This window comes from Agelaius phoeniceus, chromosome 7 (assembly GCF_051311805.1).
Source record: "Agelaius phoeniceus isolate bAgePho1 chromosome 7, bAgePho1.hap1, whole genome shotgun sequence".
In the NCBI taxonomy this organism is placed as follows: Eukaryota; Metazoa; Chordata; class Aves; order Passeriformes; family Icteridae; genus Agelaius; species Agelaius phoeniceus.
In genome coordinates this window covers 16,008,948-16,034,101 of record NC_135271.1, presented here as the reverse complement: position 1 = coordinate 16,034,101, position 25,154 = coordinate 16,008,948, and the positions used below count along the sequence as shown (strand labels likewise).

The 25,154-nt window shown below is 37.9% G+C and overlaps 1 protein-coding gene across 2 annotated transcripts in view; it reads left to right on the top strand.

Moving 5' to 3' along the window:
• Nucleotides 1-25,154, top strand: part of SPAG16 (sperm associated antigen 16) — a 373,146-nt gene that overhangs the window by 37,575 nt on the left and 310,417 nt on the right. For both annotated transcript variants that reach the window (XM_077181042.1, XM_054636654.2), the window contains one exon: nucleotides 17,045-17,175. In XM_077181042.1, coding sequence (XP_077037157.1) covers nucleotides 17,045-17,175 — 131 coding nt within the window. The remainder of the gene's footprint in view (nucleotides 1-17,044; nucleotides 17,176-25,154) is intronic.

The window sequence follows — 25,154 nt, the reverse complement described above, 5'->3', positions numbered from 1 at the left end:
TTACCTGAATTTTTTTGATGTACAGTCAGCTGTTGAGCAATTGGTTTTATCCAAACAATAGTGATTGGAAAGAGATGTTCTCTTGAGTTCCAGGCTAGAAGGCTTTGGCAGCTGGTTGTTCTGCTGCTCCCGTTCTGTTGTTGGCTACACTTCCCTTGCTCTGATCCTGCCCCTCCAAACTCATGGTTCATGACCGATTCCTGCCTGCCACCAAAGCTGTGAAGAGCAGGGTGTGCAGGCTTGATCTCAAAAATCCACCCAGGCTAAAATAATCTGGGAAATAACAATGAAGAGAAGCTGACAGGGCTTTGTTGGAATAATTGTTTATGTATAGAGTTTCGTTCCATTTTAATGGAAGACATCCTATTATGTACTAATTAAGTGTTTTACTACAGAGTTTATAAAAAGAATGAGAGGGAGAAGGCTGTCAGTATTTGGAGCACATTTAAGGATAATTGTAGAGGTCTTGTGTTGAATTTGATAACTCGTGTTGTTTTTAAGAACATAATCACACAGGCTAATACACTCACATATTTTGTTAGCCTGGGTGCTAAGTTAACTGATTTTTGGTTTGGGAGTCATAGCAAGGAGCTCTTTCCAGTTTTTGTACTTTATTTCCATTTTTGTCAGGATACACAGTGAGTAAGCTTCCACCACCATCTGGTGATGTGTGAGTGGAGAGCCTCAGTGGCAGAAGAAGAGGCTGGCTGTGCCAAGGCTGTGGCTGGGAGCTTAGTCAGAACATGCCAACACCTGTGCAGGGGACTATTCTTATCACAGAGTAGCTGTGTCAGCTACTCTGCAAGGCTCCAGACTGGCTCACATTTTATACCTTTTGAAGTAGTCCTTTTCTATTTCTTTGAATTGAAAAGTTTGGGTTTTTAAATAATTTATGAACATAGGGAAGCTTTTAAATTAGAGATTTGGAGGTGTCAGTGTTGTTCCTGACGTTACAAATCCTGAGTTTATTACTTTTATGTAAGAACTGAAATGAGGGATGTGGGACTCCAGGTGCTCTTCCAAATGCAGTTTATTCCATCCAAATCATTACAGCAGTCCAGGGTCGTGGGTGACAGAGCCTGTGCCTACAGCTGTCAGCTCCAGCTACTTCTCTTTGCTGAGCATCTTAATGCAGTAGAATCAATCTATACCTTAACTCTTATCTATAGCCTATCATAACTACTATAATTACCATATTCATGTTACTGTTCTCCAATCACTAAAAGTCAGTACATTACAGTTTCAGCCAGAAGCTGGTTTTCAGTTTTCTTGCAGTGGAAAATTCTGAGACCTTTTTTCTGCATGCAACATTTGCTGACTTGTTTGCTTGTGCTCTCTTTCTGCTTGGTAAAAACATCTTCTTCTTTGAGGTGGGTTTGTCCTTTGCTCTAAGCCATAAAAACCCCTTCTAACTAACACAGCCTTTGCCTCCTTTGTTATCCAGTCAGACTCAGCAATTCTTTTCTTCTATATCAAAACTTGCTTCCACCTCTATTCCTTCATCAGACTTTACATTCAAAAATCTTTCTGCTAAGCAAACACATATCTGTGAGACTTGCTTGTCAAACTTTCATCCTTCCCAACACTTTTGAAGATCTTCTTCCTAATTGAATTAATTAATTGTGAATTTCCTGTCAGAAGCAAGTTACTGTAACGAAGGTAATGAGAGGGAACAAGGAAAGGGTAACATTTTGCCCCTCTTTGCAGCCAAATGTATTTGAGCATCACTTTAGTATGTCATTGGATTGTTCCAGCCATGGTACAGCTGAGATTTGACTGTATTAGTCCTCTCTTTTTGCTGAGTCTGTACCAACACTAATTTGGCTGTTGTTTTTAGCTACACAAGTATGTGCCTGTGAGAGGTTGATGTAGTCTGCATTGTCTTCTTATAGCTGCCCACCCAATCATTGAATGCCATTTACCAAGGGATTTTAACCTTTCAGGTACTTTTTTCCTCAAAATAGTGTCCATACTTTTAGCAGGTATTAGTATTTAAAGCTCTGCAAAGGTGTCCAGGTTCCCTGCCATGGAAATTAGTAGGAATAGGTCATGGAGTGATTGAGTGGATTGAGCTGGGAGGTACATCAGATGCCTAAATGCTTTTGAGAATTTAGGGCTTAAGACTGGATAATACTGTCTAATAAATTTTCTAAGTTTAAATAGCCAGCTTCTGTTTAGAGTCAGCTATCAGTGTTGCACTGTAAATTATTTTTCTCTGGTAATTAGTATCATAATAATCAGTTAAACAGATCTAATGTTGCCAATGACAAGGTTGCAATTTCCTGCCACTATTTTCTCCCTTCTTCTTCCATTCTTTGCAGAAAAGAATCCCTTTTCCTGGTGGTACTTGTTTTCTCCTGGAATGATGAGGTGCATAGGATGGCTGTGGGTTCAGAGCCATGCTCTTCAGTGCCAGGGAAGCAGGATGTGCTTTAGCATGTGTGAGACACAGGATCTGCTGGGCTTAGATCAGGATGTTCCAGGACATCTTTTCCCATTCACTCCACAGTAGATGACAATTTCTGGGGGGAATTTCAAGTTTGTGATGATTCTTACACAATCCTCACAGCCTTTCTACATCTGAGACAGAATGCTGCTGGAATTGTAGAGGAATTCAGAAAGTCCATTAAGTGTAAGGCTTATTGAACAATGGTCAAAATTTGTCTGCCTTTACAGAGGACTTGGATACTATCCATTTCTTCTATAGTTATCCTTTGAACATTGTGCTGAAGGATTTTCTCCAGTCCTGCTCAGGTAAGGCAGTGTTTGGGGAGTTTGGGTTTGAGAAAGCTGCAATTCTGTTGCTGTGATAAAGACATTGCTCTATGAATTACTGCATTTTACCTTTCTGCTCAAGTGTGCATGCAAGCTACAAGTACATACATATATATATATACATATATATATAAAAATATAAATATATATATATATTAGATGTCAGTGCAGAAATAGTTGGTTATATATCTGCACCTTCCATGCAGTGTTTTTTTTTTTGTAGAAATTTGAAGTGCTGCTTTAAGATGTTACTTTGAAGTTTGCTCTTTGTGGTTGTTTTTTCCCCCCAGCCCTCTGAGGAAATATCCATGTAAATCTGTGCTGTTTCATCCCCATGTGCTTTGTGCATTGTTCTGACTGAAGAGTTTTAATCCTTTAATTAAGAAGAAAAAACTCTGAAATTTTCAAGTGATTTTGATTTTTCTGTAATTGTAGCAACGCATCTTCTGCTTTGTTCTTTACATTTTCTTTAGATTCTGAGTTAGAAAAGGAAATTTTTGGAGAGGCTGTACCCATCAGTTTGATAGAAACCTCCAAAAATGTGTCTAAGCCCTATTGAGGTTACAGGCACACACAAATAGTGTGTTTGTATTGTTTGGGTGAAAAAATCCAATGTAGCTTCATCTAAGCATAGAAATATGGAGTTAGGACCCACTTCTCAAACATGATTAATTAACCTCTATTAATTATGCTCTTGCAACATTATCTTTTTTTTAACGATTTCTGACTCAAAAGAGGGATCAAACCACTTGAATTTTACTATAGGGTCCCCTCAATGCAGTGACATGGCTGACTTTCAGTTCAAGACTTGGCATGAGGGAAAGAGCTAGAAGTTTTTTAGTCTTGATACTTTTTTGTAATTGTTTGTTAGTAATTGAATGGTGAATAGGTGTTTTTATTAGAGACTTCGTAATTTTAAAATGGTTTTTTTAAATGTTTTTGTTCCAAATAAATAAAATAGTTTTAAGAAACTGCTGGGTCAGAGTATAATCCTGAGAGAATGATCAGAGATGCCATAATCCTTTTTTCAATACCAGTATATTTTAAGTGTAAGCTTTTTTCCACTCCAGAATAAGGATGTGTGCCTTTAATTGTAGGAATGATAGAAATGGAGAGGATTGAGGTCTGATGTGTTTGTGAGCATTACTTTATGTAGTTGAATTGCAGTGCTGAGTGGGCCCTGTATTTTCTTCATACCACAACCAAAGAAAGAGCATCTTTAATATCTAAGAAATTGCCAGTGTGATTCCAGTCAAATTCTCCATCTGGTCTGGAGGCAGAGTATTACTGAATTTTTCATCAGCTAGGAGCTGGAAGCTGGAGACTTTATTGGGATTTCCTTCAGGGCATGTACGAAGGCAGTCCAGTGGGGCAGTTTATGGTTTAAACATTACAGGCCTTGTATCTGATGTGCAGTAATAGCTGCGATCACATAGGAAAGTTGTTTAAAAACAACTTTAAATGCTTTTAGTAACTGCAGTTCCTTGGAGTAGGAAATGTGATGGTGGTTTTCCAGATTTACTCTTGGCAGATATTGCCTTCAATACCTACAGAGGGGAGGCAGAAGCACAAGAACAAGAAATGAGGTGTTGATGTGACAACTGAGGGTGGAAATGTAAGATAAAAGAAGGAACTGACAGGTGAGGCAGGACATTTGGGAAAAGTGGCAGTGCAGGTTCTCTTTGTGCATAATTATATTCAACAGAATTTTCCATGTAGCATGGAAGTACCCAGGAATGCATGGAAGCTGGAGAGGAAATAAGAGTGAAAGTTCAGGAAGATGGCTGTAAACTGCAAGTCAAGAAAGAATGAGGCATTGATACAGATTCTAGATCATAAATGAGGGTACAGAAGATTATGGTTTAGAGTTTTAGAGGACAGAAAGTAGCGGGGGAAAAAGGAAGTTAATTTGTGAGTGGAAAGGGGTAGTGGAATTTGTGTGTTATGAAATCAACAAAGAATGATAGAATTTCTGATGCAGGGAGAACATTGGCAAGGGAAGTGTAATTTGCCTACTCCTTTCCACTTGGGTTTGCTCTAAAGAGGAATGGGTTAAGGTGGGTTGTTATCCTAAGGCTTTTACTGAAGTCACAGAGAAGGGTGCTAAGAAGATGAGGTAGGAACTGGACATTTACTAAAAAAAGGTTATTTCATACAGTATGAAAAAGTCAGAGTGAAATTCAGATTAAGAATTAATTACATTTCTGTGTGTTATTGCAGGGGATAAGGGAGAGTCCTCCCTGCCCAGGCACATTCAAAGGGCAATTAGGCTTTTGGGGGCTAAAAATCTGTGGGCAGGGAATCAGGGATCAAGGGACGGTTTGAATCCCTGTACATCCTCAAGAATTGGCAAAGTTAGAAGAAAAAGCATTTACTAGAGGAGTGGAAGGAGAAAACAAAAGTAATAATTTAATACATAAGGATAGTTAAAATAAATTGAAAGGGTACTTTCCTAAAACCTGTTTGCACCATTTACTTACTTGATTTTTCTTCAAACTGATTTTGCATGGTGCTGGGCCCTGTCTGCTCTACTGCAGAATTCCGTGGAGTGTTTGCTTTTTCCCACTAGCATCTCACTCCTCTTATCTCCAGATTTTCTTTGGTTTGTTTTTATCCAGAGTTATCTCTAGTAATGGCCCATGAATTAGAATGGGGGGTGCAGCCTGCGATCAGACAAATTGTCCATTTTTCTGGGTATTGTTGGGCTGTATCCCTTTCTGTTGTAGATTTCTGGTGGTGTCTCTGCAAGCATCAGGCTGCAAACTGAGGTCAGTGAATTCTGTGGGGTTTTACCCACTTGTGTCTCAATCCTGGCTGTAGTCCACATAGAAATATTGATATATAGCAGTCTTAAAAGTTAATAATGCACATTCTTCACACTCATCCTGTGCTGTAGCTGCTGGTGAGTGAAATTTGACAACTCCAATAAAAGCTTTGCAGATATGGCAGTGCCCAAGTGCCTAAATTCAGAATGAAATTGCAAGTTGTCTTGAATCTCACCATGAATGAACAGTTGGGAAGAATTGGTTTCAGATATTCCCTCTGACTTGGCCAGAGCAGATGGAACAGAGAACTTCTGTATATAAACAGGTTTGGAGAGATACCAAAAAAAAGACAAAATAGCCCCTTGTTCTATCTCAAACTTGTGTGGGTTTGAGGGGCTAATGGTAATAAAAAGCAATAAAAACTGTTACTTACATTCTTTCTAAGGATAGATGATTCTGAATACAGAGAAAGAACAGATCCATTGGGTAAACAATTGCTGTTTGTCAGAGTAAAATTCATTTTAGGTCCCCATGCCATCTGTCCTAGCCCACATGAACAAATTGCCTTTCTATTGAGAGTACGTGGGCTAGGTTTCAAGAATTGAATAAAATCTTGTAGTTTCTGCTATCCCACTTGAAAGCTCAGTGTTTCAATTTTGTAGCTTGGGAGTCAGGTGGTGATAAACTTATTCTGTTTTTTCATCTCCTTCTCTTGTAAGAAATTATCGCAGGGAGATTGTACCAGCAATCTGTGGTTATTTTCAAAACTGTATTTAAAATGTAAAAAAGTGCTTCAAGAAATGGAGAAACAAAATAATAGAACTGAAAACTATAAATAATCAGCTACAATCAATGCAAATTATCCCATGATTGTAGAAGATACTCTTGTGGAATTGTACAAAATCAACATAAATAATGTCGCTAGTATGTCCAAGTCTGACATGAAGCCTTCAATGCAGAATAATCACATGTATTCAGAGATAATTTTTTTTTTCTTATAAACTATTTAGCGTTTTTGTATGTGACTTGAGGGAAAAAAAGAATCTCAAAAATCTGATTTGTGTTTGAGTTACTGATAAATTTATCAAATGACACACTGGTGAGGTCTTTTTCCAGGAGGAGGGGAAGTCTGGATCACTTGATAAATGAAAGAGAAATAAAAATACACTTTTTTACTATGCTTTTAAAGTTCACAGAATCATAGAAGAGTTTGGCTTTGAAGGGACCTTTAAAGGCTATTTAGTCCAACTCCCCCTACAATGAGCAGGGTAATCTTCAACTAGAAGAGGCTTAATTAGGGTGTTCTTCATCATTGACTGTGACAAAGGGGACAAAATGTACTCTTAATAGCACTGTTTACTTAGCAGACAGAAGTAGAATAGAATTTTGTAGATGAAAATTGAATCTAAGGACATTCTGGGTTAGAAATAGAGTTGCATTTTAATAGAGAATGTAGTTAGGCATTTCACAAATGTACTGGCAGCTACAGTCAATCCTTCTGCCTTGAACAAATGGACAATTTCTAAATAATGGAGATTTTTAAAGCTGTGTCTAGCTCAAGTAGAAATTTAGTTCAGGGAAGTGCAGAGGCCTGGGTTTTATGTGGTCCAGAATCATTGACAGACTGCAGAGATTTTGGGTCTGTTTTCATATTCTGCCTTGCTGAATCTGGAGCAGACTGACTTCATCCCACCTTCAGGCACTTTTAGCAGTTTCAGTTTCACTACTGGCATGTTTGTGCAGTCAGCCTGGCAGAACCTCTTTCATATTCTGCTGTATCCACTTCCTGCAGTGCTGCAAATATTTCTGGTGGTTAACAGTGATAGATAACCAGCTTTATCACTGTTTGATGAAGTACTTATTGCTTACAAGTACAGTAATCAATTAATTAGCTCTTTATTATAAAGAATCCATTTCTCTGCAGTATTGACAAGCTGATAGCTTTGTACCTGCATGTCACAGTACTCTTACAGCTTTGTTTTCATTATTTCTCATTATGTGGAGCTTGGGATAATGGTTACTGGCTGTCCTGAAATGGAGTCAGGATGATGAAGTGCCAAAGAGGGGAACATGGACGGCATCTGTAAGGCATAATTGCAAATAAATCAATAACTAATGGCCCCTGAATGTGTTTACCAGTTCATTGTAGTGATGTATGGACCTCTGCAAACCCTGGGTGCCTTATAACAGTTATTGAGATGATTACAGTGGGTACTTTGGCCCTGGCAGAAATTAGTGTATCCAGGATACTGAGAATATAAACAGTTTCTGAGCTTCCCAACAGTTCCTGAGAAGCACAATGGTAATTTGAGGAAAAATAAAATTTGTTTGTTAATATTTGGAAAATTAATCAAAGAATGGCAGAATTTAGAACTTATTTGCACCTCTAGCATTTATGTTTGGATATTACTAGTGTTAGGAGAGCCTTTGGGAACAGGTATTTTTTTCTTGTTAAAAGTGCAGGTGAGATCATGTTAAAAGAAATCATTAAATAAAAGAATTGTTCCACAGGCTTTCACAGTACATGTTTTAGGAATAATCAAAATGAATTCAGATGAGCTGTCCTCAGCTGTCCTCCATAAATGAATGGATAGTCTTGCATTGTTTGTACTGATGTTTTCTTGGAGAAAATCAAGAAAGCATCTAGATTTTCTAGTTGATTCTACAGTAGGATACTTCTGTGGTAGAGAAATTACACATTAATCACTAAGAAAATTAAATAGACATGTATATATATATAAAAATACAATATTGCAACATATTTTGGAGTATGTCAGAAAACAGAAGTAACTTGATATCTATCATTTACTCAGCATTGCCTCTTTAACATGATGAATTGTGTGCAGCCTATGCTGCTGTAGCTTAAAATATTGCTGGTGTTTAATTGCACCATAATCAAAATTTAAATCTGCAAAATAAAAGTATAATTGTAACAGGTCTATACTTTATTGCACTGTTGTTTATTTTTACATTGATCATAAATGTAGTTGATTTTCAGACATAGGTCATTTAAAGGAAGGGATAGAGAACATATTTGGGAATAGCACACGGTTATTTGTGACTTAGAAAGCTGCCATGAAAATGGATTGCATGCCTCATATCATGATAATTTATTGCACTGTTTTCATAGATGTTCCTTTACTTCTCGCAAAAAGATCAAGCTGAGCTTTGTAGCAGTGTTTGCAGTTGTTTATGGTAGATTAAGTTATATAAATATCTGTGTGTACATCTCTATTGTATGAACATATTGGTTAATTAGCTGTGAGACATGTTATGGTGTTCTGAAAAACAAACAGGAGCATGTTCTGTTGTTGCAATGTGGTGATGAGATGATGATGATGAGAATCAGGGTGACAAACTGAAAATTACTACCAGTAAAATAGAACTGGGTTTATTCTTTCACATGTGATGAACTTGTATTCATAACTGCTGTTAATGGTAACCAGAAGTAGATATTTAAAATCTGGGCATATCAGTACTGGTATAGACTTTGTATCTTAGAGTTGTAATAATTTTAAACTAAGAAATTAATTTCACTTTCATGTATTAAACTCAATTCCGCCATGAGGGAATAGTAAATGAAAAGCTGGAGGATCATTAAAACACTTTCTTGAGACTGTAACTTAACCCAGCACTCAGAATTACTGCACATTTCTGTTCTGGAATAATTTATTGTGGCTCTTCACTCACCTTATTGACTCTGCAGAGACTGTTGGTCATGCAATTTGATGTGACAGAATAATCGAAAGAAGGGGTTAAAATACATTTGATGGTGTAGCTGGGGTGGTAGAGGTGTTGGAAAGTGGCTGCATGGGGTATTTCTGTCCAGCATAGATTTCCTTTTGAACACAGAACAGGTCCTCAAGTGTGGCAATCACATTCTCTGAAAAATCCCTTTGCCCAGGATTTTTTTCCTGGGAAGCTGAGAAATCTCAGAGAAAAGAGAAACAATTCTTCTCTCATTTGCTTCTCCTGTGTTGTGCTCATGTGGAATGTGTTTGGAGATTGTTTACCCACAGGTGATTGTTCCATTGGATTCTGCTGGGAGTTGTTTTGGCTCTTTGGCCGCTCAGGGCCAAGCTGTGTCAGGACTCTAAAAGGAATCAGGAGTTTTCATTATTATCTTTTTAGCATTCAGTAAGTATCCTTTCTGTATTCTTTAGTATAGTATAGCATTCTTTAATATAATATAGTATAATCAAGTAAAAAAATTAGCTTTCTGAGAATATGGAGTCATATTCATCATTCCTTCCTTCATCAGGACACCCCACAAATACAATACTCAAGGAATGTTAGAGGTTTTTTAAGGATTGCTCCTTCTCTGCAGAAATTATCTGTTCATCTTCATATAGCTTAAGCCTTTGTCTTCCACTCAGTGTGGGTGCAGAGCATCTTAGGCCTCCTCCTTGTTCTATGGTCAGTCTTGAGCAAGGCTCAAGGAGCTGTTTTGTATTTCTCTGGTGAGAGTCTCAGAATGGTTTGAGTTGGAAGGGACCTTAAGGCTCATCTCATTCCATGCCCTGCCATGGTCAGGAACACCTTCTGCTAGACCAGGTTGCTCCAAGTCCCATCCAGGCTGGCCTTGGACACTTCCAGCCTTGTCCTGTGGCTCCCAGCTCACTGGGCCGCTGCCTCCAGTGCCCAGACCATGTTCCAGTCTCCACACTGGGGCATCCTGCTCATCCTTAACAGCATCAGCCACAGCTGTGTAGCTTTCAACTGAGAAATGTGATTTACTTGGGCATTGGAGAGGAAGTTCAGCAGAAGCTAAAACAGTAGTTTTATTTCTGTAGTGTTGGCCAGTATGCTTGGCATAGAGTAATTTTGCATTTTATACTGTTACTTTCTGAAATAGTGGTGATAAAGTTAAACAAGCCCTGGTGCTGAAGACTGGAAGAAAGCTATTGCATTTTAGTGATGGATCTTTCTATAATTGCTATCTTCTTACTTTTTCAGACCTCTCTGATTATTAATCATATCTGGCTAATCAAATCTGGTTTTAATGGCTGCAGTAAAAGAAACAAAACCAGTGAAGTGCAGGAGCTTGAAGTTTATCCTTTTGATAGTAGAAAATAATTGCAGTATATTTATCAATGAGTGCTAATGAGAGCTCTAGTCCAAAAGTGATTGAATGTCTGTGGCATGGTTAGACATTGAGCAGTGGAGCTTTTTAGTTTTTTATTGCAGAGGCAACAGCTTGACTTGATGTGGCAGAGCCTTAAAACTGACATTGTCAGGAGCAATTTCAAGTGCAAATTTACTGTTAGCCCCAGTTCACAAACTGTCTGAAGAGCTACACTAGCCCTGAATTTGAAGACTGAACCAGTTTTACCATTGCTTTTTTAATTAATCTGGCTTTTACTGCCTATTACAGAGTATCCTCATGTTTATTTTATTTAAAAAGGAAAAAATGTCAGCATTATAAACTGAATAAGGAGGAGTTATGTGGCCACAACCTTTGTAGCTGAGTTTTATGGTTTTTATTAGCAAGCCAAGCAAGATGGAGCAGGCAGTAAAAGTTTTACTACACTCTCCTGCTATTGCTTTCAACTTCCTTTCCTTACATTTCAGGTGTTTATAAAATAATTGTGGTCATGATTAACATAGTAAAATAATGTGCAAATGTGTTGTATTGTGGTTCCTATAGACACTGGAGCATTTTGAAATTGAGTTGTATTAATTGTACAACAGTGCCTAGTGACTATTTCACTGCTGCATTATGCTCAGTGGGTGCACTACATACCTTCATTTCTTTATACACTACTAGAAAAGGATACCCTGTCCCTTCAATTACAGGAAATATGAAAACAAAGTACAATCATGCTCAGCTACCATATTAGATGTCAATTTTTCTGTCACTCTTGCAGCAAAGCTTTTTAATATTAGTTTAATACTTTCCTGCTTAACATTTGGTTCCTTCTTAATCTGCCTACCTGTAGTGCTGCAAAGCTGAGCTGCTCAGAGAACAGACTGTCAGGGTTTTCTTCATGGGAAGGAGGGAAACAGGAACAGATTTGAATCTTTCTTCATTTACTTTGAAACTTTAATCAATTTTAAGTGTAGCCAACAAGAAGTAAAATGGAGTTTGAAAATCTCATACTCCAGTTTGCTGTTTAAGTGTTTTTGCTTATTTGATATATTTTATTTTTGATGGTCTGGGAAGCAAGATTCATTCATTGTCAGCAATTGCAGCCATGAGTATTTTCACTCTTATTTATATGTTTGTGTTTTAAGACTGTTTTGTTATTTGCACATTTTGAAAATTTGGATTCTTAGTAATCCTTAAGTTGTTCTGAAAGTTGGGACAAAGAATGACTGCAAAACTCAAGCCCTGTTGTGAAAACTATACATGTAATAAGTAGCTTCTGAGTATACCTACTGGTTTCCATGAGACTGCTTTGATATTTAAAAACTAAAAGATAGAAATGTCAATATATTGAAACAGGTCTAAAATTAAAATAGATAAAATATGTTCTCCATAATGTAAGTGTATCAGATTTATCAGGAAAAATAAGTGAACAGTTATTAAAATTCTCTGTAACTTTGAATAAAAAGAGAATTTCAATGGTATGTCAGTATAGCTATCAGTGATTAGTTCAGGACTCATTTTAAGTACAGAAAACCAGAGACAATGCTGATTCTTGGGTGAGAATTGAGATTAGACTATTTCCTTGAAAATATTTAGTGTTAACTAAAGTTGGACTGTCTTGCTGAGTCTTGGACATAGACAGTTGTGGTGTTGTGAGGTCCCCAGTATGAGGTGAGAGATGAGAATTTGACTCCATGTTCTCAGAAGGCATATTATATTAGGTTATTTTATGATACATCAGAAGGCTAAACAAGACTGATAAAGAAAAACCCATGACTGACTCCTCAGAGTCCAACACAGCTGATGGTGATTGGTCATAAATTAAAACCAGTTCACATGTTTGGATGAACAATCTCCAGACTACATTCCAGAGCAGCAAAACCTGGAGAAGCTGAGGCTTCTCATCTTGCCAGGAGAAGAAATCCTGGCGAAGGGATTTTTAGGCAATATCATGGTGACAGACAGTAGCTGTGCCCTAGGAAGAACTTAATTTTCATTACTTCACATTTCTGAAAAAAATCTAGTATTTGCTTTTTAAATGGAATGTATGCATACACCAGCACCTGTGACTGTGGTCCTTGTGCATGTCTGAGCTGCAGTCTTAGAATGACCTTGACAGCTTTCAGATTGGAACTGCTGATGATGGTAGTCATTAATTTTTGCAAAAAGAAAAGGTTGCTCCTTCTCCTCCCTCACTGAAAGACAGTGATCACTAATTTGCTGTCTGATGGGCTTTGCCTCACTTAAGATGACTCTCTTTTCTTTCAGAATTAAAGTAGCAAGGTTTGAGCTTGTTCCTGATTACAGAGTAGAGGTGCTTCCTCAATTGACTTCAATTTTTAACATCTGAGTAAGGAGAAACTCAACACTACCTGTAATAATGATATAGACAAGGCCAAGCTGTGATTTAGACAAACTGATTTGGATGTTTTCTATTAAATTCTGCTACATTTTTCTTCGCTTTGAGATGATTTAGATCAGTTCCACTTATCTATTCATTGCCTTCTGTATGTTTTGACAAATGAGTCTCGTGTCTTTCTGGAGGAAAAAGGAAGCTGTAGACTTGCTCTGAAGAGCCCTGCTGTTGGAAGAGTAAAGGCAGTATTACTGGAAAAATTCAGGACAGAAAGGAGATATTTCTAATAGCTTTAAGGGTAAATTTTCTTAATTGCATGACTGGTTGCATCAAGACAAGGCTTTTTATTTTATAAGGGGAAATTAAGGAATGGTTTGAGACTCAGAAGAGATGAGTTCAGTTTACAAGCTGACCTAGAGAATTTCAGCTTGATCTGGGGTAAATCACTGAATCCTCTTATGGTTCAGGCTCTTAAACTAAAAGGGGGAAAAAAGCAACTAAAAAAATCCCAAACAAACAAAAGAAAGGCAAGGTCTGCTCTTCTGGTGTGTTTTTTGTACATGAACCTGTGAGGTCCTAAGGCATGAAATGCCTTTATGACTTCACACAATCCTGACTTCTGTGGTATTCTGTCATCTGATATGTTAGACAGCTGTGGAAATACTGTGTGTAAATGGCCCAAGAGTTATGGCAACTTTTAGTGAGGGGCTGATTGTTGCACCTGTGATTTTAGGTAACAGAGGGAGTGTACTGTGAAAGGGACAGGTACCATTTACCCTTGTTAGTGACTGAGGACAGACATTCAGGAGGGTTTTGCTTCATAGAGATTCTTCCTAGGACACTCTTTTGAATGTTCTATTCCTTGCCTTTGGTGATAGAGTAAAAGGGTATTTATTGTCACAGGCAGGAAGTGCATTAATTCCTATTTTGTATGGATGTGAGAGAGAAGCTTGCTAGGTTTTTATTTTTGTCACAGTACAAATGTCTTGTACCTAGCAGATAAAGGAGTGAACAAAACCACAGTATATTGCTTTGGCTCCGTAGCACTCAGGATGTTCTCCTGAATTTTGGCTTGCACATGGACTTGCCCATGCTGAAGGAACATCAGACTTCACAGTCACTGCCTGTAAAAGTTTCACAAGCCTTGTTATGCAAGGTCTCAACTTGTGTAATGGAGTCTCTCTTACCCTTAGGACTTAGCAATTGGAAATAATAGAATAAGGATTAAATAATCAAACTTGATTGCCAGAATTTGTCAGGGGAGAGGAGATCTCTTCATGCAAGCATTATTGAACAGTTCTATTGTAGCAAGTTTTTAGGATAAAAATACCTCATTTATTCCACAGTGAGAAATATTTGTGTCTGGGGAAAAAAGTCACACTGTGACTTCTTCCTGCTGGGGAGCTACTGAAATCAGCATTTCATCTGGCCATGACAAGTGATCCCACTGTTGATGCCAGTGGGAACCATAGGTATGAATTATCTCAGCACAGGGCAAGTCTCCTGCTCTAGTAGAATACAGGATTACCACTGCAAAGGGTGCAAAGGCTCCAGTTTCAGAAATATTTCAGATCCTTACAATGGAGTTACAAAAACCCTAATATTTTTATATTATTCTCTTTTTGCTGTACTTTTTAATGTTACAGAAATCATTTACAGCACTATCTCCTGAAGCAGTATCTGGGGATTTTCTTCTAGTCAAAAATCCATGACTTTCTGTCACTTCTATTCAGAGAGCCTTGCCTTTCCTAGGCTTGTTTCACTCTGAAATGAGGAAGTCTGGTAGCATTTACTAATTGGTTGTATTCCAGAAAGTGAATGAAAACAATTTGCAAAAAGCATGCTGATTTTATGCCTTTGTTATGGTATAATCAGAGCTGTTCAAATTTGTAAACCTTGAAAGGTAGAACTTTGTAAGACGAGGAATACAGAAAGCTTCCAAGAGTTGCACAGAGGTACTGACACATGTTGGGACTATACTTACCTTTAGGTAATATCTTTACTCAGTTTAGTATGTGTGTATAATAAGTACTGCACACTTATTGTAATTGTTCCTAAATTTGGAAAATCTGTGGATTTTTCTTGAACTGGATTCAGGGATCTTCAAGAATATTATGGCTGAGATACAGTCAGTTGTATAAAAATGTGGAACTTTAGCCACAAACACATTCCTTGTTGGATTAACAATGCCAGATAAATCTCTTTTCTTTATGTATTTGTACTTGACATATTTATTTCCTAGTTCTGAATATTCCAGATTAATTACTTCTGTTTTTTTCCAAAAGTAGGTAGCTTGCTAGTATCTGTGTTAAGCAAAGGATGACTTTGCTCATTTGCTTCTCCATTGATGCCTCAGGTTTTAGCTTTTATAGGTTTCAGATCCTGTGCTGCTTTAGTGTGTGGGTCTGGGCTTCATATTAGGGCATGGTGAGCTCTCTGCACAGAGCAGGGAGACAAAACAATTCCTTCTTTAGCTGGGGACCAAGGACAGCCAATACAGATCTCAGGCCCCAGAGCACAAACAACATGGGCTGAAGAGAGAAAAACAAGCAGGATGGGACTTCATAGGCTAAAGCTGTAATTGGACAATTAACTCCAATATGCAAATGGACCAAAACTTATAAAAGTGAGTGACCTCCTGACCAATTGTCCATTTTGTGACCATTTTGGTTCATCTTGGGTGTAGCCCTGGCTGGGCTCTTGTGCTGCCCAAGGTGGATTCACTGAGCCTCTGCTCTAGGTCAGCCTTCACAGGGCATCACCATGATTTCCAGATTCTGTCTTTCTCCCCAGTCAGAGAATTGACAGTTGTCTGATATTAGTCCATATTGAAAGTCCCTACTGCTCCACAGATTTTGGAGTAGTTTTGTTAGGCTGTACCTGTGATTGAATCCACAGTCCACTGAAAAATATCTTCCAGGTCTTGGATCTGGAATAGATGTGCTCAGACTGATCATTAAGTCATTAGTTTAGTGATTTCTTAAGTTTGGCTTGGGTTAATAACACCCTTGTAGGACAATGCAAGGTGTGGAGCTTCTGAAACTGAAGACAAACAGATATGCTTTTGCTACTTTGTAGTTGTGAAATTTGCTTTATGGTAACTGCTGCAAATTATCAGCAAACAGGATGGCTGCTATCGAGTTTAGTCCAAACAAATACTAAAAAGACTTAGTGGTTATCCCTGCTGTGTGTGTGTGCTTTCAGATTAAAACACAGTGATTTTATTCCCTCCTTAATCTTAGTGTTTGATGGGCATTTTAAAGAGTACAGTGATTTCAGTCTCCTTTAAAGCTTCTCTCAGCAGGACGTCCTAAAATGTTGCAAACAGAAGCCATCAGCCAGGTCTTCAGCAAACTGTGGTGTCTTGGAAAGTGGTTTTGTAATGGCTGATGCAGTCCTTAAAATATATTGTGCACAGTTAACCCCCGTTACATTCTTTAATGACAATCTATTTTTAATAAAGCTATTTAGCTTGGTTAATTAGAGCTAGTAGTAAATCTCCCAGTCTGCTGATTAATCTTAGGAAATACCTTAAACCACACCAATGGAAAATGAGGCTGTAAATTAGCTACACATATTTTGACTTTTTATTGGCATTATTCTTATAAGAAAGGTCTTTTGAAGAATACAGCAGCTTTGCCTCTGGATGCAACTCTTGAAGCTAACCCATGGAAAACAGGGAGAGAAAACAAATAGGCCATGGAAAAATGGAAAATAACCCATGCTAGTAATCTTACTGAGGGGTTTGATATAAACATTCCTTCCCAGTTCTTGTCCTGTATTTTATATCAGGCCAGTTATCTTACATAGTAGGAATATAATTTGAAATGAACTAATTATTAGTATTCATTTGTTCTGCCTGCAGTCAGCTTTAACAGTATGTACCAAAATTAATAAAATCAGGACAATAGTGATGTAAAAAATTATGAAAATTGAATAGAAGAGAAAAAAGAGTGGAAAATACGATGCATTTGGTTTTTCAAAATAGTCATATAGATAGATACATTGTGTGAAGTTATGCAGCATTTCTGAGAATTAATAATTTTGTTTTTTCTGCAGGATTCAGAGTTCCCTGTTGATCCTGAAGGCACCCTGTCCTTTGAGCATGCTAAAGAACACACTCAGCCCCTGAAACCTGGACATTATCAGCTGAGCAGCATTTTGAAGGTGCACGACCTCGCAGTGAGCTGGTAGGAACCATGAGCAGTACATTAATTTTATTATGTACATGTGGAGTTTTATTTTTCAACAGGTCATTGAGAAGTGTTTAGTGTAAGTAAATATCAGAAAAATTACTGGCAGCACTCAGGGGACTTCCTCTCTGAAGGATATCACAGTGGAAAAAGTGATCATGAAATGCAGTGGGAGTGTAAGTACAGTAAAACACCTGGGCAGAACTTTACAGACCGAGATTTACCTTTTATGTAGGAAGAGTGGGATTTGGTTAGTAGGTAAAAAACCAGAAACCAGAAATGACTATAAACTCTCTTTCCACAAAACTGAATTATAGTGCTGAATATTTTTGCAATTTGTATTTGATTGTAGTTTATTCCCCTGGGTCAAAAATCAGAAGAGTTTAAATTTAGATTGGCTTGTAAGCAATGACATTTCAGGGCTTGCTAGCTGCAGCTGAGGAAGAATGAACCTAAAAATATTTTAAAAAAAAGTAAAAGTTCATAGTAAATTTCTGACAATTCTGATGCATTGACTGGGTTTGAATATAATTTTAAATTAAATTAAAAAATTATGCATTTAATACTTACAATGCAAAGGTCACTTACAGTTGCTTTGGTAACTGCCCACATCTTGCAGTAAATAACCACCACAGTGCTCTGAGCTTTGGCCTCCATCAGCTGGATTCTGCTTGGGCTCCCAGATGCTCAGTTTTGGGTTTCTGTCTGGTTTGCATAAGTTTCTCCCAAATGACATTGTCATATTGGTCTAAGCATGAAGGAGAGCTTGCAGCTGGTGTCTCTGTGCTGCTGCTCAGAGGAGCCTGTAGCAAATCCACCCAAATATCAGTGTGTTCTTTGGCTTATCTGAAGGACACCAGGTGCAAGAATAGTGTCTGTTTAAAAAAAATACAAACCAGAAAGAAAAGCAGTCTGGAGAAGGAAGACACTTCTTCCACACTGGACAAGATTTTCAGTGGATCAGGGTGGGTAAGCATCCAGCTGTGACCCTTCCAGGCTGCAGCAGCACAAGCTGTTGGTGTATCACAGGCTCAAGTCATCATTTCTCTGTTAAAAGTCTGCCTTTACCTGTAGAAGAAGCCAGGTTTCAGTTGCAAAGTAGTTCTGAATGTTGTTACCAACTACTTGTGAATCTAGCAGTATTTTATATGTGATTAGAAGTCTTAGAAGCTCTGGTCTAACAAAGTTTTTCCATTATTTTGTCGCTGAACAGCAGCAGATAAATATGGTCATGTAAGACTATTCCTTGTTTTCTTTCTCTTTCTTGAATTATATTTTTATATCATTTCTGTAGATCCTTCTATCCAGTGTTTCTTGTTATTGCTAGAGATACTTAATGTGCTGAGAAATTGTAAGTATTCTTTGCAATTCGTAACTGGATATCACCTTAAGGATACAGTGCCACTTCAGCAAGCCATTTTCTAAAATAAAAATAAATTGGATGTCCTTAAACTTATTTGGAAACACTTTAGAACTTGCTTGGAGAAACAACAACTATACTGAAAGAAACCTGCCAGAGAGGATGTGTGTTTAATTTTATGTACTGCAAATATGATGTTGACTTTCATGTAAATAATGCTTCTTTAAAGAAAGTGAGAGTCTGGGATAATACTCTGAAATTAACGGAAATGCTTTTTTAAAAAAATGTGATAATATAAAGTCATGTAAAGGACAAAAGAATTTTCAGGTGTGCTTGAAAAAATGTAAACAAAGCAACTGAACTATTTCCATTTGCTTAAAAAAGTCTCTGTGTACATTGGGGGAGGGTGTAGTTACTACACATGTATTTATATCTGAAAAAAACACTTTAAACATATTTAAATTAACAAAAAAATTTTCCTGTATGATTACTGCTACTTAAAATCAGCCTTTGCAAGTGCTGGAATAGAGAGACTGTCTTGTTTTTCTTGGTAGTCCTAAAGGCTCTATGGCAGCCTGCTTTGCCTTTTTTTGACAACGTTTCCTACAGTAATTTTTTGAACACCCTCCTTAATTTTGAAGCAAATTTGACAGAGGAATAACAGACTCAGCAAGTCCTGAGGCTCCCAGGACTGTTCCAAGAGAACAGATCTCTGTTGAAGAAGGGATCACTTTTAGGATCCTGTTGGCTGCAGGTGACTGAGAACTCAGAGAAAAAAGAAGTTGCAAATTTTTGGGGTAAGAGCTGCAAATGGAGCTCATACCTTATTAAATGCTATAGGATCCAATCCCATGGCACACAGGTAATGCACACAGAGCTTGGGTTTTTAGTTTGGCACAGCAGCTATTCAGTTCTGAATCTAGTTTTCCAAGAGGTTATTAAATGCATAAATCAATATTTTTCAGAGAAGAATGACTTAGATTAAATTATTTGTGTAGGGAATTAAATAAAAATAGCCCATCTAAAGAAATTCCAGACATTCACTAAATGTTTTTCTAGTAATTATAATTGTATATCTGATTTTATAGACACAAGGGAAAATCCATATGCACTAGATGAAAATTAAGTTTTTCTTGTAGTTCATAGGATAGATGGAAAACATTCTGTTGACTTATGAGACCAGATTTTTCTCACCAGAACCAGTATATCAAAAGGGAACAATAGAACCTGGTTTGTGTATGGGTGTTACTGGGTTCTTCTACATTTCCATAGAAACTGGAGCACCTGCAAATCCAAATTCACAGTTTGCACAAGCTCACATACATTAGTTCTTCAGACCTTCATCAGTATTCATTAAAATGCATCTCAGTGAAGGGAGAGGAGAAATCCCTTGGGAAACCATGTTTATTTGCTGCTAAGCTGAATGATTCCCACTTCTCAAATCATCTCACAGGCATTCCTTTTCTGCATTAAATTCACATTGCTCCAGTGTCCTTTGAAATATCGTGGTGAATCTTACTGTGCCTACAAGGACTGTACTAAGATCTACAGTGACTAAAGGATCTTCCTTAATCTTACTTGTCCACTTTCTCCTCACTGGCTTTCTGCATCTTTGCTTTAAGCTTTTGCATTGTTTCCCACAAAAATTACCTCTGCAATCACCACATGCAATGCTACATCTGTCATGGTTTACCTTGTCTTCACTTGGGAAAAGAAAGGTGCCCACACCAACAGTATTCAGGGCATTTTTAGTGTTTAGCACAGTTGGAAAGCAGGAAAATGCCAGGAATTATGGTGGAGAGATGACTACCCAAGAGGAAGCTGAAAAATAAGCACTAATCATCTAGGCTGTTTTGGGAATTTTTAAGATGTCATGGCTTCCTTTCCCATTTCCCCTTTCCCATTTCCCCTTTCCCATTTCCCCTTTCCCATTTCCCCTTTCCCCCTCCCCCTTTCCCCCTCCCCCTTTCCCCCTCCCCCTTTCCCCCTCCCCCTTTCTCATTCCCCTTTCCCTTAGAGATTCTGTGATTCTATGTTTTAAATGGGTGTTTTACCTACTAGTGTACAGGCATAAATAGGAAATGTATATTATTCTTATTTACGTGTAACCTGATGTTCTCAAATCCTTTATCCTTATTTGACATTTTGTAAAATAAAAAGATAGAAAATTGTTCTAGTAAGGACAATGCTTACCAGAGCAATGCTCTAATGCTCTGCCTAGGCACAGTAAAAAATAGGAAGGTGGAGATAATAATAAAGAAAAGCAAATACAGAATGTTTAGTGATTATCTCACATTTCCTGATTGGCCCAGGAAATAAAGATAACTTTTCAATTGGGTCTAATTCATCGTTATATCTTACTAGACTGGTTTCCCCTATTTTTATCAGTAGATTCCAGAGAAGATTTTTAAAACTTATCTCCTTGGGAACCATGCAAATTGACTTGTGGCATAAAACTGTGTAACTGAAATTAAAGGTACAGTCTTGTAGAGCCTTGTGCCAAGAGATGAAGGTAGGAAAGCACTGCAGAACCCTGGATTCTTCTCAGAGCAAAAGAGTTCACATTTCCCACTTTTTCTCCTTACCAGCTGAGCACGTATATGCACACAGATGCACGTCCACATCACACAGAGAAACCAGCTATGCAGGGCAAAGAATCCTTTGAGTGTTGGCATGAGGAAATTCTTTGGAATTACATTATAGCCTGAAGTTCTGCTGCAGAATGGGAGGTGTTGGTGTGCACTTTCTTTCAGAGTTCCACATGCACTAGATCAAAGTGAAGTTTTCCATTTACTTGGTAAGATGGGGAGGCACAGGGAGTTTGGCAGTGTGTGAAGAACAAGGTGTTTTATTCCATTGGTGAGATTTGACACTTGCTCTGGACTATGTTTTGATCCTTTATTTTTTCCTTCTCAGACTTAAGCTTTCTTAGAGTTATAGAGTTAAGTAAGATATACTTGTGGGAAGAGCAGGACATTGAAATTGTGTTGTGTGTTAACAAAGTAGCAGAAGTAGCACAGATGATTTTTAAGCAAACATCTCGGTGGTTCTTTTTGTTGCTGCTCCTCTTTGCCAAGAGCTCTGCATGAACATCTCAGAGCAGCTTTGCCATGGTCTGTCTTGTCACTACCCTTGATTTCCTTTTCTGTGATGCCTGTGGAGTTCTGACAAGAGCCACCCTGATGGTTTGCTGAGACTGCTGCCTGTCAGGCTGACAAATGTTGGCTCCCTTTTTCCTCTGTTCTGCCCATTTGTTTCCATCTCTCTGTTGCCTTAGAGCTGGGGAAGTAATGTCATTTTCTTCTCTCTCTGAACAATGCCAGGCAAAATAGGGCCTGTCTACCAAGAGGTGATCAGTCATATGGATCTTTGTGTCCTTGTGTAACACAAGGTAGGAAAAAGGGTTGAAAGTCCAAAATTCATGAGGAAATTTCCTGTTGAAGAGTTTACTGAGGTAAAAAAAATCCTTTCTAATTATTTAAACTCTCTTCTTGCCTCCTAGGGCATTAGAAAAGATTTTTTAAAATTAAATTACATTTTTCCATTAACAGTAAAACTTTTTAATTGTGCCATCATATGCTGATTTCTTGCATGAGTAGCCAGACTGAATTGGAGATTTGCATTAGCAACATGAGCTGCTGCTTAATTTTCCTACAGAAATTATACCTGCTTTTAAAGGAATATTACATAGAGGCATCTCTCATATGAGGAAAGTCAGAGAGAGCTGGGGCTGCTCAGCCAGGAGAAAAGAGGGCTCAGGGGCAGATCTCATCCATCAGCGTGCACAAATATTGAAGGGAGGGTGCTAAAAGGTGCCCATAAACACACACATTAGTGTGTATAAATTAAATTAAGTCTAATAATACTCAGAAGTGTATTTATGTGTTAATTTTCATATCTGCTGAAGAAGGGTAGAGTTGCAGAATTAGATTTTTATGTGTGCTGAAATATTCAAAGACTCAATTTAGCCTCTTTTGAGCTATTCAAATTGTATGTCTTTTCAAAAACAAAAGCAATATGAGTGGAAGCCTGGGTTAATCTTTATCTCCTTGTATATATGACAAGAAATTCCTTATTCTCATGTTTTATTTTCATCTCTCCATTTGATCAGCCTTTGAATATAGTTGAAGAGAGTAGTGTTAGAGCTGGTTAAATGTAAAATTAACAAGTCACTTAGTGCATTTTCCATGGCACAAGGGACAAAACCCAGCAGCTCAGCTTGGATCACTCTGACAGATCAGTCTGTACATTTGCAGTAAGGGTTTTTCGTGATGTTTTAAACATTTAACTTTCCCAGATAAACCTGTCAAGTCTTTTAGCATCAAATTAATGTTGTTAATAAATTTTATATCTCTCTCTCTCTCTCTTTGCCATATAGCAAATTCAAGTACTTTCCTTTGAAAAATTCTTGCAATTAATGCTTTTTTTCCCCCATGACTGGCCTTTATGAGTAGTATGAATGTGCCTTTAAACTGCACATGAAGTTTTTACCCTTGTGCAAAGAACAAGTGATAAATAACCCTAAAGCCTGCAAGTGTGGGTACACTCCACATCACTTACAGAGGTTGGGAAGAATATTTGTGTGTGGTGATTGTGAGGGTTCCCCAGGACCAGGTGAGAGATGAGAATCTGACTCCAAGTTCTCAGAAGGCTATATTATATTATATTAATAATTATGTTCTATTCTATTATATTAATAATTATATTATAGAAATGATATGCTAAAACTATGCTAAACTCTAGAGAATGGGTACATCAGAAGGCTAGAAAAAAAAGAGAATGAAAGCTCGTGACTGATTCTTCAGAGTCCAACACAGCTGATGGTGATTGGTCATTAATTAAAAACAATTCACATGGAACCAATCAAAGATGCATCTGTTGGTAAACAATCTTCAGACCCCATTCCCAAGCAATCAGATAATTATTGTTTTCATTCTTTTCTGAGGCTTCTCAGCTTCCCAGCAGAAGAAATCCTGGCAAAGGGATTTTTCATAAAATATCATGGTGACAATTTGTGTGTGCCCTGCCAGCCTCATGCATGTCCTTATGTGCCCAGCAGTCCTGTGAGACAGCATTATCCTCTTGTGAAATCATTCCTGCTAGATTGCCCAAGTGGAAGATCCAGAAATTAAATTAATGTCTTCCAAGTCACACTTGAGTGCTTTAACCCTCCATGGCAGAGTAGCACTGTTTTCTATACAAATTAAGTTAATTTCTGTCTGCATTAAGGCCCATGTTGTAATGGAAGGATTGTTCCACAGACTTATTGTACAGCTCTGCAACAGCTTGGACACAGTTTATGTGGAGGGAGCACTCAAGAGGAAAATGTCAGAAGCAGTTTAGCTCCCTGTAATGCAGTTTAATAGAGAGGAAAAGTGAGCTCTCCGTGAATAATCAGTGAGAACTGTGTGGCTCACACTTGGATAAGCTCTGGGAGGCCTTGCTGCCCTGGCAGGAGGAATGCAGAACTCTTGGCTCCAACCCTCTCACCCTCCTTTGGAGCTTTTCCCATCTAATACAGCAATCAGAAGGAAAGTGAATGGTTCCCTTGGCTCTACCTTTCCTAAATATTCCTTTGTGGTGGTGTTCACAGGGGTCTCAGGACGAGGGAAGAGACGAGAATGTTGACTCCATGTTTCAAAAGGCTGATTTATTATTTTATGATATATTAAAACTATACTAAAAGAATAGAAGAAAGGATTTAATCAGAAGACTAGCAAGGAATGAAGTGGAATGCTAACAAAGTCTTGTGACTGACCAGACAGTTCAGACAGCTGGACTGTGATTGGCCATTAATTAAAAACAACCACATGAGACCAATCACAGATCCACCTGTTGTATTCCACAGCAGCAGATAACCATTGGTTACATTTTGTTCCTGAGGCCTCTCAGCTTCTCAGGAGAAAAAAATCCTAACAAAAGGATTTTTCATAAAACATATCTGTGACATTCCTTCCTGTTCATCTCTAAAGTTTTGGGCTATCAGAGTCTTGAGAAGCCTTTTTGTTTCTCATTAGCTCTGTCTGCAGCTCTGGCCACCAGGGATGGCTCCTGAGGAAGGCCTTGGCTGGAACAGGCACTTTGAAACCATAGCAGCAATAATCTTCAGGATAATCTCAAGGCATGTTGTGTATTTATGGTGCACACATGAGAAGAGCTGGCTATCTCTGTAATTTTATTAGTGAACAAGCATCTTTACCAGAAAAAAAAGGACAATTTTTAGGCAGGGTCAACAGAGGGAAAGAATATAATATATTTTCTTTTTATTAGCTATCTTTATAGTTATTGAGCAGATTTTGCAGAAGTGCTTGTTTGCAAAAGAAAAGATTGTAAAAACATATGGTTGTAGCTTCATTGAGGCTCTTGTGTATTCTCCATAGAGCCCAAGGTGTGATGCCAGGCAACTGTCACTCTGCTAAATTGCTTGGCTTTTGCTTGTTCTTCCCAATAGTTTGTGGACTGAAAAGGGCTGAATAGACTGGGATAGAAATTTTCTGATAAGAATTTAACTGAAAGCAATCATCTTGTGGTGATCTGACTATCCTGGACTCAAAATGCACTAAAACCTCAATATTTAATGGACATGAGAAATGCTCTCAGGCACAGGGTTGTGGGA